The sequence below is a fragment of the Semicossyphus pulcher genome, unplaced genomic scaffold (assembly GCF_022749685.1).
Source record: "Semicossyphus pulcher isolate SPU_LCO1_2020_fin unplaced genomic scaffold, fSemPul1.0.p SCAF_3, whole genome shotgun sequence".
NCBI classification, from domain to species: Eukaryota; Metazoa; Chordata; class Actinopteri; order Labriformes; family Labridae; genus Semicossyphus; species Semicossyphus pulcher.
Window position 1 is genome coordinate 17,127,147 of NW_027211704.1, and position 16,030 is coordinate 17,143,176.

Here is a 16,030-nt window from a genome sequence, read left to right on the forward strand (position 1 = left end):
GCTTAGAAGAGCCTATTTGGAGAATGTGATTGGGGGACTTCTTTGATGATTGATCTAACACAAGTAAATGGAATCTATTTAGCTCTGAAGTAAAGGTCGTACGTTAACACAAAAATCTGAAGATATGGAAAATATTCGACATCACGTTTACGTTTTTCCCCGACATCAGTTCTGTTACGTAATACCATAGGCTGTATAAATAGCGTTATACTCTGTTCCAAGTTCCAGGTCTCGCGTTGTTTTGCTGATGGAAGTGTCAGAGTGTCAACAACGGGCAGGCAACAGCAGCAGCAACACAGCAGCACTGTCCGGAGCAGGGAGGGGGGAGTCTAGAGGCTGTTTAAACGTCGGGTGAGTTCAGTCACATTTCGGATTACATAACATTGAATGTGATGTTTTGTAAAATATATTCAGTCATGTTTATGTGACATTTGATGTTTCCATGCGATCGTGTCTTAGTTTATGAGCACAGCTCTCTTTAGCATTAGCATGCTAACGTTCAGCTACTAACTTGGCGGATCTATTAGTGTGAAAACAGAAGCTGAACGAAGCTTCGATTAGCAGTTAGCTTTAGCCTAGCTAGCTGTGTTGTGACTGGGAGCTACCCTAACATTTTCGCTTTGCGAGGCGTATCCGGCCACACTCAATCTATAATTAGTTTACATTAATGGAGCTTCCACACTCTCTATAATGACACAGCTGTCACGTTGTCGAAACAGAATATTTCTGAGTGCATTGCGGTAAGGTTATGCTAGCTCAAGGCCCATGTATATGTCAGAGCTAACCAAATAATTTCCACTCTTGGTTAACTGGACCACCATCCGTAACCCAAGCCACCTAGCTAGCTACATAGCCGAACGACCTCGACCACGATAGCCAGCCGTCGCCAATGACCCAATGACACTGTAGGGTAGGTTGCATGGTAGCGTTAGCTCGCTTGGCTCTGCTGCTTCATCATTGGTCGTGTTTAACGCCAGACCCGGATTATCCTCGACCGAGTCCGAAGCAAATGTACCAAACAGGCCGACAGTGCTAGGCCTCTTCACTTACTCACCAGTTATCAGTTGGCTATGTATCACCATATTTTTCTACCATCTTTGTGAGAGGTGTGGCTATTAATGGCGCTAAACGGATGGTCGTTCTCAACAGGTGCATGGCAGTCATATCATGTAGATTAGTACTTAACATACCTAAATAACACAGTTAACACGTGTCTATTAATTGCTTCTGGGAAATCATTGCCAATAGTCTAAAGCTAATATAGATCAATAAATAGTTACTGAAACATGAAACAGCATTCAACTATTAACAGGGGTAGGTTATGTCTTTGTATCTGAGCATCAGCTGTTTAATTGCCCCCATATGCATAAATGAATAACAACAATAAGAGGTTTCTTTGTTCTTTGCTCTTTTTTGCAGCATATTTGTCTGAGATGGGGGATGATCGACCTTTTGTATGCACTGCCCCTGGATGTGGGCAGGTATATTTCTTCAACCATATACCTCATATGCATGTCTGCAGGACACTCTCCTCCTCTGTTCTTTTTCAATGTGACACCTCTGAGCATCCAGCCCAGATATCCAAAACATCTCTGTTAATACACAGGTTCACTGTAATTTAGCTTACACCTAACTTTACAATTTAGGTACAAAATAGTAGATGATGATCAAGCACAAATAAGAGTCTTTTTACTGTGCCTTTTCTAGTACTGCTGACAGAGTAGGTTGTTAATATTCACCTTACAAGATTTCTTTTTAATTCTTTTGATTAATTAATTGTCACTTGTAAGCATCAGAGTAGGCACACTGATGCTACAGCTTTCTTTACATTCATTCTTTTTACACATGTACATTATTCTCTACATACATACTACAATAATTCTCTTCTGGCATGCTTTTTTGCAGAGATTCACAAATGAAGACCACCTGTCAGTTCACAAACACAAGCATGAAATGACATTAAAATTTGGTCCTGCAAGAACGGACTCTGTTATAATTGCAGGTAACGACATTGATATTTATTAAAATTAATCTGAACTGAGAAGCTTGAATGTTCTAAAGGCCTGTATTGATATACTTCTGTGATTTCTGCTGAGATATTTCTGTCCTCTAACCGTCTGGATTTATTTTGCAGATCAGACCCCCACACCCACACGCTTCCTTAAGAACTGTGAGGAGGTCGGTCTATTCAATGAGCTGGCCACTTCCTTTGAGCAGGAGTTTTGCAAAGCACATGAAGACGAGCAGAGGACAAAACACCCGGTGAGAAAAAGGATCAATGTACGTGTTGAATAGACAGCACAGTTATGGAATAAAGTTACATTACTTTTTTAGTAATCTCCTCTTTGCTCCTAGGCTGCACCTTTACAAACACCATCTGAAGTAAAAGATGAAGATGAGGGTCCTTTACAAGTTGATTCTTCCTCTCCTGGAAGTCCAGATTCGTCGTCCAGCATGTCGGACGACAGCAGAGACTCAAGGGTGAGAGGCAAGGTACAGGCCGCATACTTTTCTGTGGTCTGCTGGTTTATAGATTTACTCTTGATTTAGACTCATACCTCTTTAATATCATTAATTGCTTCCCTATTCATGCAGACAAAATAATATCATGGATGAAAAACAAATGATATTTTGTTTGATTTGTCACCAGGAGATCCCCACAAAGCCTGTGGCGAGCTCTGCCCCCACTCCAACTATTGTGCGTCCAGGTTCTCTTCCCCTTCACCTGAGTAATGACCCGCTACACCCAACTCTGCCTTCTCCAACATCTGTCATCACACAAGCTCCGCCCTCCAACAGACAGCTTAGGTAAACTGGTGTTTGTGTTGTTTGCATGTTTGTTGCCCTGTGGTGCTAGTTGTTTAAACATTAAGTAATCGCTGGGAAAGAGGAGGAACAGAACAACTAACAAGCAATTATTCCAGTAACCTCAGCGATGGAGGTCGGTTTGAATTAGCTTGGTGGGAAGTTTAGCTCTCTTTTAGGTGAAAGAGAGGATGTCAGAGAGGATGTCAGTCCTCTGTTGGCCATGTCACTTCCTGTATCATGTATCCCACATCGTCTGAGGCTGCTGATTAACAGGCATGATAACATTTAACAGCAGAACAGCTTCTTTGTGTTGGTCTGAGGTTAACGTTCACAGATATGGAAACTTTAGTGACTGCAGTGATTGTTTTAGTGACGTTTCCTCTCGCTGTTCCTCCTCCACTCTGCTAATCCAGAACAGATCGGCTGCAGGAGCCGTATTTGTCAACAGAGCTGTCAATCATCCTTTTTACAGCATCAAATAACTCATTAAAACTAAACTTGTCAGAAAAATGAACACTTGGACATAAATCAGCATGATAATAACTAGCTATAATGACAGAAAAGTCATGTGAAAAATGTATATGGCATGTATTTTGATTTTATAGTTTGACTCCTGTCCCATCTGTTAACATGGAGGAGGCGGGCTTTATCACCGAAATGTTTTGGCTTCACTTTGAGGGAGCTGTCATGTCGTCCATTTTTTTGTACAGTCTATGCCATTCCCCATAATCTAGTTACTGTGTTATAGCAAGAAAGCACAGTAAATAAGCAAAAAGCCATCCACAGAACGAAGTAACTCCTACTTCCTCTTCCCCACTGCTTTAGTTAAACTTATGCTCAGCCGTTTGGGAAAAAGTGAAATACATTTTGTGAGATCGAATCCTGTTTCTTAGCGTCAATCGTTCCGTATCCCTCTGAGAAAGTGCATGTTTGATGTTTTCCATGTGAGTTTGTTTGAGGTCTCATTTATTTCGCCATCATCCTCTGCTTCCTGTTCTAACAACACAGTTGAGGCAGGTGTGGGCGGAGGTTAACAGTTCTCTTCAGCTCCATATTGCTGCGATTCCACAGAGACTCTCTTAAGTCGTACCTAATTTTAAGAGCTCAAATCAAATCCCTCTGGAAGTAGTACCTCGCCTACATGTTCTGTTGCTCTAACTACCGTTTTGTTGGGACTTGAGAGGCAAGGTATAATTAGCGTTTGAAGAGGGAGCCTCTGTTGGCCAAATAAAACGCGTTGTCTACATGGCTCTCATGCTGTATTTTGTCTGGCTGCAGAATAGAGCAGTCATAACATCTGTCTTATTTTTGTCAACAGTTCACCAACAAGCGCATATCCACTGGTGAGGCACCTCCCCAATGGGCAGACAGTCCCTCTCCTGCCCAGTCCTGTGCAGATGACCTCTGTCATATCTGTAAGTCATTTTCTAATCTTGGGGGGGAGAAAATTCCAAAAAACACACAAAAAAAAATTAACTTAACTTACCATGTCCTGTCTGTTTTGTTTCTCCCACCTTTCTGCCTATTTGTCATGATGTGAAGCTTGCAAGGCCAGTGAACTCAGTGCCTAACATCCCTGGGATTCCAGGACCTCCAGTGGGCGGGGCCAGCAGCGCGTCATCCTCCCCGTCCGGGTATAGCCTGCACTCTGAGACCAAGATGGTGAGATGATCATTCATGTTGGCACCATTTTGTGGGCTTTCCTATTTTTAACAGCTCTTTTTTCACCTTCATAGAGTTTTGTCTGTGTGTCTTTGTAGCGACTAAAGGCAGCTCTGACTCATCAGGGCCAGGGAGCACACGATGGGAGTAGTGGCGGGGCGGGATCCATCCCTGCTGTCCCCCAGCGGCAGGAACACGGCCAACAACCCTCTCAGAATTCAGACGCGCCATCACCTGCCCAACCACAGGTAATACACACGCCACACAAGCTGCCAAACAGATCCTAACAAAGATCAGACACAGAAGTATTTACAGAGTACAGGAGACCTGTGATGACATGAGCCTGTGAAACAACATCTTCCCAAATCTGTCTTGAACCTCCACTTACCACCCAAGGAAGGACAATCTAAACTTAATGCAAGGACATATTATCATCACCATGCGAATGACCATTTTCATACTTGATTTCTTTATCTGAGAGTATAAAGTCCTTTTTTCTAAACTGTTTGTACATTTTTGAAGCACTTGGGGTTTTTGTTGGTCCTTGTTTCAAGTGAAGTTTTCACACTCAAGAGATACAATGGTATCATGTAGCTTGGGCTTTAAGCAAGAATCACAGCACGATGATCATTCATTTACGGACATTTGTTATCCTTTTCCGCAACAATATTTCCGAGCTAACTTGAATATACACTGAAACTTCACATTACGGCCTTCATCACACCTGACATTTACACGTGGTTTTCGTGATCGTTTCCCAAGTGGACAGCCTTAAGTACAGGTTGAACACACCCAGGACGGATTGAGGACACTTTCAGATCCGATCACTCAGGCCACATACGGAGGTGGTCTGGGAGGCATTTATCCACATACGTCTGGCAGTGTGTACCAATGACTGTATGTATAGATGGATGACGCGTCTCCATCTGCTCTCATTGTATGGAATTGCCCCCGTGATAGGCGCTGCCATCTTGCGATGGTGATGTCATTTGGAACCAGAGATTGCAGAAAGAGATCGGCGGTTGGGGCCGCCGTAGCCACTTCCGCTAACCAAAACACACACTTATGACCTATACAGCCAGTCAGCAGGGGGTGCACCAAATGTTTTGGCTTCACTTTTAGGGAGCTGTCATGTCGTCCATCTTTTTATACAGTCTATGGTGTGTACGGGCCACATTAAGGACAGCCCACTCTCCACGTATCCACGGCAACGATCATGTGGATACGGGGCGATGACTTGCATTTCATTCCTGTCTGATTTAACATTTGTCTGCTGGATCTTGTGAAAATCTTATTTTTATTTATTTCTGGTATCATGCCGCGCGGGGAGCAGATTTGACACAAAAATATTTCACTTACTTTTTAGCCCTTAAAAAATTAACACATTTACGTCACCATGTCCTATAGCAATGCCTTAATAGCCACCATCTGTAATGTTAGTATCTTTAGAGTAAGAAGTTGTTTTAAGATGTTTCTGTCATTCAAGATTTCCAAGAAATCCATGTAACCCAGCTCGTCATTTCCCAGGTGTCCCCAGCTCAGCCGACAGGAGGCCGGCGGAGGCGAGCTACAGAGATGGACCCTGACGAAAGGAGGCAGCGTTTTCTAGAGAGAAACCGTGCGGCCGCCTCCCGCTGCAGGCAAAAACGAAAGCTGTGGGTCAACTCTTTGGAGAAGAAGGCAGATGATCTCGCCAGCATGAATGTCTCCCTGACAGTGAGTCTTCCATGTCTTCATCAAGCCTTAATAATACGACATTAAGAAGCACGCTGGGACTAATTTGTGTGCTGCATGTTTTGCGTCTCCTTCAGAGTGAAGTGACCCTGCTGAGGAATGAGGTGGCACAGCTGAAGCAGCTCCTCCTGGCCCACAAAGACTGCCCTGTGACTGTAATGCAGAAGAAGGCAGCTTTCTTAGGTAACCATTAAAGCTCATTAACTGAGCCTTCCTGTACTGTACCACTTGTTCTATCAGGATCCATCTATCATCTCATCCATCTAATGCATTCTTCTTACCCGCTCACCTCTCTTAAGGGTGAATGTTTCTGTCTCTGTCTCTAGCTGCAGGAGGAGGAGAGGAAACCTCCAGGGAAACTCCCACTGAACCCATCGGCTCCCCAGCGGCAGTCATCCAGCACGGGCCGTCGCCCCCCGCCTCCGCCTCCAGTCCGGGGGCCACCATCAACGGCCTGAGCGTCCGCGCTGCAGAGGCGGTGGCGATGTCGGTCTTGGCCGGCATGGGATCTGGCCAGCCGGGAGGGATTGTCATGGCAACACATTCGCAGTCTGCTTCGAGATGATGTGCTGATGCAGGTGGAAAGAATGAACTCGAGTGGCATTTGTTTGGAGGCCGGACATGTGCAAAGTGTTTGAAAAGAGGGACATGCCCTCAGCCCCCACCCCAGACTAAGATACCCTCCACCCCTCACAGCCAGTGATAATCACACACAGACACGGCACAGTGCCTCCGTCAACCCTCCAGTCCCACCAGGCTCCCTGCTCAGAGAAGCTCCGTCACTCTGTATGTACATATGAATAACAAGGCGGACAATAACTCAGAGGCTTTGGGGTAATATCCTGTTTAGTTCTGATCGTAAGAAAAGGTTTTAATAGGTATGAAACGTATGAATGAAAAATCTTTGTCAGAATTTTGTGTTTATTTTCAATTCACTAAAAAAATGCAGCTTCAGTCCAACTTTGTCCCACACGCTGGCTGTGATGAGGTTTGTTGCTTTCCAGGCTGACAATTTTACTTGTATTTTTTAATTGTAAGAAAAGATTTTTATGCTCAATACTGGTCGTTGATGTAATGTTTTGCCGATGTAGTGAAAGTACGGTAAGGGATAGGATGGAGGATTGCAGTAAAAGCCTGGAAAGTGTATCTAATGCTCTTTTTTGCTTACTGTCCTTTAGTTTTCTGTCTGTGTTTCCCTTTTGAGTTTATCCTCCTTAAACATACATGACTGTTTAGTCAGCCGATTGTTTAACAAACCAAATTGTAGATGTGTGCACAGTTTACCCTGTGTGTGTGTGTGCCTGACTTTTTTTACCATCCTTTTTTAAGCCATTTTGAATGGATGTCAATACATTACTCGTATGTATAAAACCCTATTGACTGCATGGATTACTCAAGGCTGAAGTATACCACTGTGTGTTTGTGCTTCATCATACTATCACTGATTATTGATCTGCTTTTTTCTTCTGTTTTCTAACATGAAATTATAAATGCAAAAACTGTCCTTGTTATGTAAGGATTCCATCCTCAGTCCTAATGTAACACACTTGAAATGGTTAGCTTAAGAAGGCCTTTAAATGCTAATCAAACATCATAGATTTGAAATCCTTCACCCTGGCATTTCAGTTGAGGAAAGAGTAGTGCAATATATTTTTCTATTGAATATCAATGTTCTTGCTTTTAGCTGACATGTGTAGCCCAGCCGCTGAGAGGGGTTTGGTGTTTTTAAGTTGAAAGTTTATGATGAGACCAGAGAAAATGTGAAGACGTTAATTCTTAAGTGAGTAAAAGTTTGTGATTAGAGCACATCTGTAGAGAAATACAGACGCCCTAGCCTTTGGGTGCTTTCCAACATTTGAAAAGCCGTCTTGTTTCATGAAGTAGACTTGTGTAAGGTGCTTCTTTTAAAATTACCACAAATTATTTTATACCGCGTTGTACTTCCAAGAATCATGTTGTTTTTTTCCCTTTGTCGCACTGTTTTTTTTTTTTACAACATGTTATTGTTCTAAGATGTTTATTTTTCTCTGTGCGCATGTGAGGCTTTTTTTTCTCCATCATTTGATCGTTTGTCCCTTTTTGTTTTGTTTCAGCGGAAATATTTCTTTTATGCTTTTTGGGGAGATTGAACCACATGGAAAAAATGTATCACTGTATGGAGTGTTTGTCAAAAACTCAGGCCTCAAGATGGGAAAAAATACTTGTGTATAGTCTCAACTAATGGATAAGTTGTGTCTCGGGCAAATAATAAAGTAAATTAATGTAAAAGAAAAGCTCATCAGCATGTGTCCACCTGTCCACACTTTGTGCCTCTGGTGTACTTACAGTTCATTTGAGTCATGGAGTCACATTCTGAAAGTGTTTGTTACAATGTTTCAGAGAATTATGATCACCTCTGCATTTAGAGCAGCTATGTGGAATTGTTTACATTAAACGTCTTTCAGCGCACAGATTTGGTTCAATGCCCACAACTTCACTGTTTTGGTTAAGTCTCATTGCTCTTATGGTCATTGGTGACCACAGGAGGCACATACATTACATACATTAAAAACCCGACGGCAAACAAGTGAAGCATTGAAAAACTAAAGGCAGAACAGAAGTAAAAGCGGTATGAAGACAAAGTGGCCAGAAACTCAACTCCAGATGACAAACGAGTTCTTCACATTCAAGAGTCTTTTAATCATCCAGACAAAGAATACACTAGTAAAATATTATAAAATATATTATTCTATAAAATAACCAAAAATGTAGCCTTACATCTCAGTGGAGTTATAAAACTCATTATAAAAGCTTGTTTCACCTAGTTTACTCGTCATTTCTGGCAGCCATCTTTGATTTAGCTGGCATTAATATTCTAACAAGTTTCACTTTGATCAATTCTTGAATGTAAGAAACTGAAATATCAGGGTGTAAACAGCCCACAGGTCCTGGGTCAAGTTAAGCCAGTGTTGCATCTGTGTTATACTGACACCCTGGGTCAAAGGTCAAGTTTAACCAAGTGATTTTTAAAGGAACAAACAAGAAGCATGATGACACGGTGAGCATAACAATGAATTTAAAGTCAGTGATTTATTTAGTTAAAAAGTACTAATAGTGTAAACAGGTTAAAAAGGTAACAAGTGATAAACAAGGGGCTCAGGTAAGCTCAGCACTTTATAATGCACCTGAGAGACACTGGTGAGGGATTCAATTTACACCTGACTTTAATGCAACTTTACATCCTCAACAACAACCGACCAACAACATAACATAAATTTAATTTATTTTATTTTATGCTTATTTATTTATAGCACATCAGCAGCAGCCCACGCTCTCTTCAAAAGAGTTCGAGGCCTGAGAAGAAGCTTTGTTTCATCCTCTCCTCACTCTCCTGTCTCTGCAGGTCTGTCGGCTGGGACCTCAGGGAGTTCTCTTTTTTTCTCCCACTGCTGGTTCTTCTTCTGCATGGTCTTCTTGAGGCATTCTGTTGTCTTAAGGAGGGTCGTCTTCTCCTTCTTCCACTTCATGCTCTGTCTATCTAGCTCCTTCTCTGACTCCTTCAGAGCGGACGTCAGCTTATTGTTCTTGTGCTCCTGGTAGTCCAGTTTTGAGAAACACGAGGCTCTTATTTTCTCCATCTGCTGCTGGCGGAGGCGCTCAGTCTCCAGCAGGTCTTTTGCCTCTTGCAATCGGTTTTGACTTTCTTGTTCTCTGCTTTGTGTTCCTTCAGTTCAGCTTGATGGTACAGCTGGGACTTATCTCATTAAGTTCTTTCTGAAGCTTCTGTGCTTCAGCCCGCTCAAGGTGAAGACTGCTCTCCAATTGTTGTGCGATGGATGAGTGCTATGAATACCACTTTGTTACTTTACCTTTATTTGATTAAACGAAGATTCTTGAAATACATACAAAACAGTTGTCATGGTACTAAACAACTTTACGTTATCAAAGACTAATTAAAGCTGCTGTGAGGAACTTTCAGTTTGTGTCTATTTTGGCGCCCCCTGTGGACAAAGATGTTCCTCTTATATCTTATATCTCTCATATTTATCACTCAATATAAATGTTCTGCCATTCTCTGAAAAAGTAAACAAAGGCAGCATGTAGTTAATCGTTTCCTCTGACACCTACCCCCCACCAGCAGTTTCAGGCATTAAAAATAACTATATAGAAATAATGTTGTCGCTGATGGTCTGTTTTGCTTTTGTAGCTCATATAGAGTAATCAGAATTAATTTCAGTATGTTTCATAACCAGCGAAAAACTCCACGCTTTGATTTCGTAAAAAATCAGATGCGAATGAGAGAAATGCTAATCTCAAACTGGAGGTGGTTTCCATCCGAGGATAGGGAGGGTGGAAGGTGAGTTGTGTCTGTGGGAATGCTCTTTCTCCTCCCAGCTGTAAAAACACAACAGCAGAGGGAGCAGAGAGTCTGCTTCATCCCACCGTCCTGTCACAGCAATTACCATCAGCCCGGGTCACGTGACTGACAGACTCCTCTGGCGAGTTGTTCCCATCTCCCACAGTCATGGCGGTGTCGGGGACTCGCGCAGATGGAGTAAACACCACCACTACTACAACTACATCCTGATTACTTTTTGTTTTTATTTCAATCTTAGCTTCATGGTGGACTGTACCCGCTGTCATCTGATAAATCACAAACATCCCGCTGGCTGCTGCTGTGCTTGCAACGATGGCCGACCGCGGCGTTGATCTGTCGGCTCTGCCTAAAGAGGTCAGGGACCAGCTGGCGGAGTTGGATCTGGAGCTATCTGAAGGTAAGGTTTTCCAGTATTAGTTTGAGACTTTAATGAATGCAAACGGAAGTTAAGTGTTGCTCTTTGGCGTGTTTAATTGAAATCACACAGAAGCAGCCCCGTCCTGTCTCAGCTGAGACTCAGAGCTGCTGCAGTGGATCAGGGCACGACTACAACTAACGATAAAAACACACTGACCTCCTTTTCGCCATCGAATATCCTGGTTACCTTACATGTACATGGAGGTACTTATTTGTATAGCTTGCAAGAAGAAATTTGTGGTAGTGTTACAAATCTGGAACGTTTTAGTCTTTTTTTCCTCCAAATTCTTGTTTTAATCCATATTTTATTCCTGCAAACATGGCATACATTGCTCATGATCAATGCTATGTAAGCATATAAACTCTTGTCGAGGAAAATGGGTCAAGTTTGACATCCTGGAGGCCCTGTGTGCATGTGTGTGTGTGCATGTGTGTGTGTGTGTGTGTGCAGCCTGAGACATCGCTGGACACTAACTGATGCTGTGGCCCCTTCAACACTGAGCTGCGCTGCTGCTGAACCCTGAATGCAGCATCTATATGGAGGGTTATTTGTTTTATAAGAATGACTGTGGGAAATGGGAATATGGTGCTGCCTGTTATGCAAGTCTCCTCCTCACACTGTGAATCACAGTGCAGCAGCCTGATTGGTGCTGTGCAGTTCCCAGGTGCCCGGGGGTGGATGAGTAATGTTGTGTTTTTCACATGGAGAGCAAAGCAGAGGGGATGTTCAGGCCACTAATGATGCCTGAGTCCCCTCTTGCACCACACGCACACACAGATACCTGAAACTGCCCCGTGAAGTTTCACCTGTCACCCAACACACGCACACACGTATCTGTGTGTGCGTGTGTGTGGGTGACAGGTGAAACTTCACGAGGAAACACAGGTGGAAAGAGTCTCACATCATTTGCTCCACCTAGCTTATCTGTTTGAGCACTAGTAAGCGAGTTAGTGTCAAAAACATTTTCCTCTCATTCACGAAAAAGCAACAAAGCTGACATGACACGTGTCTGAAGATTTGAATATCCAAACTACTTGGCAGCCTATCTCACACAGCCAACTGTGGATCCTAGTGATTTTCCCAGTCGTTCATCATACGTCATTTATTAATCAAATACACAGAGGGGGCTGTGCTTTGCTCTGACCTGAGCTGCTGTAGAGTCGAGTGTGTGCTCTGGTTTAATAATAGACACCAATTAACTGTGTGATAATGAGGCTGGATAATAAAGGAGGGGACGCTCACACTCTGTGTTCAACTCACTTAACATGGGTGAGAAGAAGAAGCATATGTGTTACGTACGTATGTGTTGAGGATGTATGGCAGGTGTAGTTACAGATGAACCACTTAGATTGTCAGGCTCTTATTTTGTTAGGCTCTAACTGCTGTTAATGTGAAGCCTAAATAGTTAGCTTTTGATTTGCAACTGTGAGGCGCTTTCCTTTTCTTGCACTTTTTGTGCCTTTTGAAGACAAAGCGGTGCGTCTTATCTCTTTGCTGATCCTGTACGTGTGTAGTATTCTGTGAAGAAAAATCTCCTCCGGCTTTCTAAATACTGGCTGTGAAACTTTTTTTGCTAGAAATGAATTCACCCACAGCGTTGACAAGAATTGAAGATAACTAGCCTATATAGAAATAAACTTCTCGGTCTGACAGTCTGGTTTGCTTTTTTAGGTGGTATAAATCCTGAAATATTAAATTAAGACTTTTCATAACCTGTTCAAAACTCCTGAAAGTATGTTAGTAAAAAGTTTGTATTAAACTTAAAGTAACGAATGGCAAACCTGCTAAGATTGTTTTAACTGTCATGTGCAAAACTGGAAAAAACACCTATAGATGTTAATGAGATTTAAAAATAAATAAATAAATACAAAGAGCTGCTAATTATGATTATTTCCATTATCTTTTTATTTCTGAATATGTTAATGGAAAAATGTAAATCCAAAGTTCAAAAACCTAAAGGTTATGTCTTCAAATTGTTTGTGTCTTTCAACAAACGATTATCAAAATCGTTGACTATTAAAGTTTTGACAATTGATTAGTCTTTTTTTATGTTTTATTGGTGGATGTAGTATAACGTGTAGCATACACGAATGAGAAGTCCAATATTTCCATTTTCCATATTCAACAAAACAAAATAACCACAAACAAAATTCAACACAAAATTTAAACAAACCCGCCCGCCCGGGTAGCCGAAGGGATCAACTGAATGAACTTCTATAGTACAGCGGTCCTACTGTCGAGCTACAGTGAGGTATCAGTAGGACAGATAAGAGTGGGATGTCTCATTCGTGAGGTAAGACAGGAAATAAAAGGTTGCCATTTCTTATTAAAATGTTCATCACATCATTTAAGGCTCAAGAAAAACATCAGATCCTTCAGCCAGGATTGATTAGTCTTATGAACTCTACTGGTTATTTTTCCAAGGTTAATGAGAAACCTCTAAAAACCAAGTCAAGTCAGAAGTAATTCCCATATCTCAGGTCTCAATAGATCTAATTGACTGGAGTCAGGAGTGAGTTGAGGTCATGTGACCCGAGTCTCCTCCCTTTTTATTGACAGTCTGCAGTGTTTCTGCTGTGCCCCAGCTTGCTCTAGTCAGACAGAAGCAGCCAAACTCTGAGTGCAGTGAGAGTCACCTGTGATGATGTTTTAAGGCTAAAGTGTGAGTGAGTAGTAAAGTGATACCCCCACAGGGACTGACCCTCTGCTGGGGAGTCGGCCTCAGAGGACGGAGCATCTATCTTCTGTAACTTTAGATCAGAAACGACTCTTCTGCTAATAAAAGTCTCACTGCTATCCAGATGCTACGCTCCTGTGTCCACGTCCACTAGTGTTAACCGTCTGCTCAACGGCACTCGGCCCGCACACCTCTGACAAGACGAGGCAACAGCAGCTGGCCTCCCGCTGCTCTAAAACGTTCTCATAGATATCTTTTACATGGAGACAATCAGCCCATTGTTGTCCCCATACATGGGACTCCCCGAGCAACAAACTGAAAAATGCAACAAAAGCTGAAAATACGCATAAGCGTTTTTTTCAGTTGTTGTTTGCAGTGTGTGTGTATATCTGCATCTGTGTAAAAGAGAAAGAGAGAAGCTCCGCCCACTTGAACCTACGTGACTGTAAGGACACAAAGAAAGGCATTGAGGGGATCAAAGACTTGGTGATTGAGCTGGACTGGAATTTAGAGCACTAAACCACAACTGTTTAAGCTGCTCAGCGCGGGAGTGTGTGGGCATCGGAGTGTCTGCAGCTCTTATATATAATGTGTATGTGTGTATGTTATTGTGTGTAAAGTGACCAGAGACAGAGAGTGAAAACAAACAGAGTGGATCTACTTTGTACCGATGCTGTTCACACGAGAGGACAGGCAGGGCCTGGCATCAGACTTAGCAATGTGTTTGTATTGAAAACTGTCAAGTAACAAATGCTGGTCAGTTTCTCTGACTTGTTTCATCAACTGAAATGAGGAAGTCCATCTGTGGGGATAAAAACAGCTCAGCTAAACTTTTGTCTATTCTTTGACGAGAGGTCAAATTGTTGCTGCTGTGATAACCTTTTCATAGTTGTGAAATTCTCTCAGTATTACAGACTGATGTGCTTTGTTTTGCCAACTGAAAAGCCTTTGAACACGTAATCTGTTACTCAGGCTGGACTTCCTGGATCATATATCATTTGCTCACTGGTACCTAAACAACACTCCATCCCCACTACAGCTCCTTTGTTATTTAAAGCAGGGCAGTTTGAGGTCTGAATCCCTGCTAAAACCTCTACGACCGTGCTAGCAGCTCGGTTGTGTTCAACATAGGCACAGCAGGGCTTTGAGTTTAATGCTAAAGTTCCCATGCTAACGCTATCAATGATATTATCAGTTGCAGGTATAATATTTTTGCAGGTATAATATTTGCCCTGTTTACCATCACAGTTTAGCATGTTTGCTAGCATGTTTGCTAACTAGCAGGAAAGACAGAGCGCGTCTGAGGCTGATGTCATTCATTTTATAAATATTTGGGCATAAACCTTGGAAAGGTTTACATTTCTGATGGGATGATGCCGCTCGAGGACGAATCAGAGGATTACCAAAGTTATTCCAGTTCATCCTCACAGGATTGTAGATGTCTGGACTAAAATTCATGATAATCCAGTATATGTAGACGTTTTTGCTTTCCAAGAGCTGTGCTGCTAGCATGGCTAAAAACAAAGCATTGATTCTCAGATGTCATCTCAGCACCAGTATAAAGACATTTCGAATGATACCAATCACACCCTATGATGCTTGCTATCTGCATGATTCCATTGTGTTTATGTTTGCATCACATGTCCAGTAAGCAGACAGCTCCACACAGACTGCACGGCTACTCACTGCAGCTAATTGTATCGATTGTTTTCATTGCTGTCTCGTTCTCTGTTGTAACTGTCCGCTCTTGGTTGTGTGGATTGTCTCGGACTAGCGTCCATCCCGCCACCTGTCTACAATGCTGCGGAGGAGATGCATGTTTTCATGTCGGCAGCCTGCTTCATACTGAGAGAGAGAGACGGAGAAAGAGAGAGGGATGAGAGATTACGGTCCTGCCTGTGTCTCTCAATCTAGGTCACAGAGCATCAGGGGGCAACACGCCTGGCTCATTTAGCCTGTGAGTCACACAGGGCCAGGGCTGCTGCTGGGGATCTCTCTCTCTCTCCCGACCACCATGACACCACCGCTGCCTCTTTGCCCCCACTACTATTACTATTATGTTAGTTTTCTTGCCCATTGAAAGAGATAAGATTAATGGAGAAGTCCTTTCAAAAACACCAAAACCAACAATGCATTAGCCCGTCTATAAATTCAGCCCCAAGCCCATTTGTTCCTATGATGTCCCCACATAAACTACAGCATATTATATAATGACAGCTGGGAACTGAAGTTTTTTATGCAAACACAAAGAGAAGTTAACACTGCATTTGTCAGGGACTATTTTCAGCTGGGGATTGATATATACTTATTGCACTAGGGAGTATTTATAGCAGTGTATGAGGGATCCAGAGCGAAAATATATACATATATATAT

The 16,030-nt window shown here is 42.5% G+C and overlaps 2 protein-coding genes across 4 annotated transcripts in view; both read left to right on the plus strand.

Moving 5' to 3' along the window:
• Nucleotides 1-268: 268 nt before the first annotated feature.
• Nucleotides 269-8,587, plus strand: atf7b (activating transcription factor 7b). 3 transcript variants are annotated; one of them, XM_069677941.1, is made up of 12 exons: nucleotides 269-351; nucleotides 1,420-1,481; nucleotides 1,906-2,002; nucleotides 2,135-2,280; nucleotides 2,356-2,481; nucleotides 2,651-2,808; nucleotides 4,127-4,223; nucleotides 4,351-4,470; nucleotides 4,569-4,718; nucleotides 5,998-6,186; nucleotides 6,282-6,387; nucleotides 6,531-8,587. In XM_069677941.1, the coding sequence occupies exons 2-12, from the start codon at nucleotides 1,434-1,436 to the stop codon at nucleotides 6,767-6,769; spliced, it is 1,476 nt and encodes a 491-aa protein (XP_069534042.1). In that variant the 5' UTR covers nucleotides 269-351; nucleotides 1,420-1,433; the 3' UTR covers nucleotides 6,770-8,587. The 3 variants fall into 3 exon arrangements, with proteins under 3 accessions (XP_069534042.1, XP_069534044.1, XP_069534045.1); XM_069677943.1 differs by having other exon boundaries at nucleotides 2,135-2,262; nucleotides 2,356-2,493; XM_069677944.1 differs by having other exon boundaries at nucleotides 2,135-2,262.
• Nucleotides 8,588-10,823: 2,236 nt separating this feature from the next.
• The window catches only part of dip2bb (disco-interacting protein 2 homolog Bb), a 43,024-nt gene continuing 37,817 nt past the window's right edge, over nucleotides 10,824-16,030 (plus strand). Inside the window, exon 1 of the mRNA XM_069677652.1 lies at nucleotides 10,824-10,958. Within this exon, the coding sequence (XP_069533753.1) occupies nucleotides 10,874-10,958 (85 nt within the window). The 5' untranslated portion in view covers nucleotides 10,824-10,873. The remainder of the gene's footprint in view (nucleotides 10,959-16,030) is intronic.

Coding starts and splice junctions, on each gene's coding strand:
- atf7b (XM_069677941.1), top strand. CDS start 1,434: ATGGGGGATGATCGACCTTTTGTATGCACTGCCCCTGGATGTGGGCAG. Junction 2,482..2,650: donor ACGACAGCAGAGACTCAAGG/GTGAGAGGCAAG, acceptor ATTTGTCACCAG/GAGATCCCCACAAAGCCTGT. Junction 6,187..6,281: donor GCATGAATGTCTCCCTGACA/GTGAGTCTTCCA, acceptor CGTCTCCTTCAG/AGTGAAGTGACCCTGCTGAG.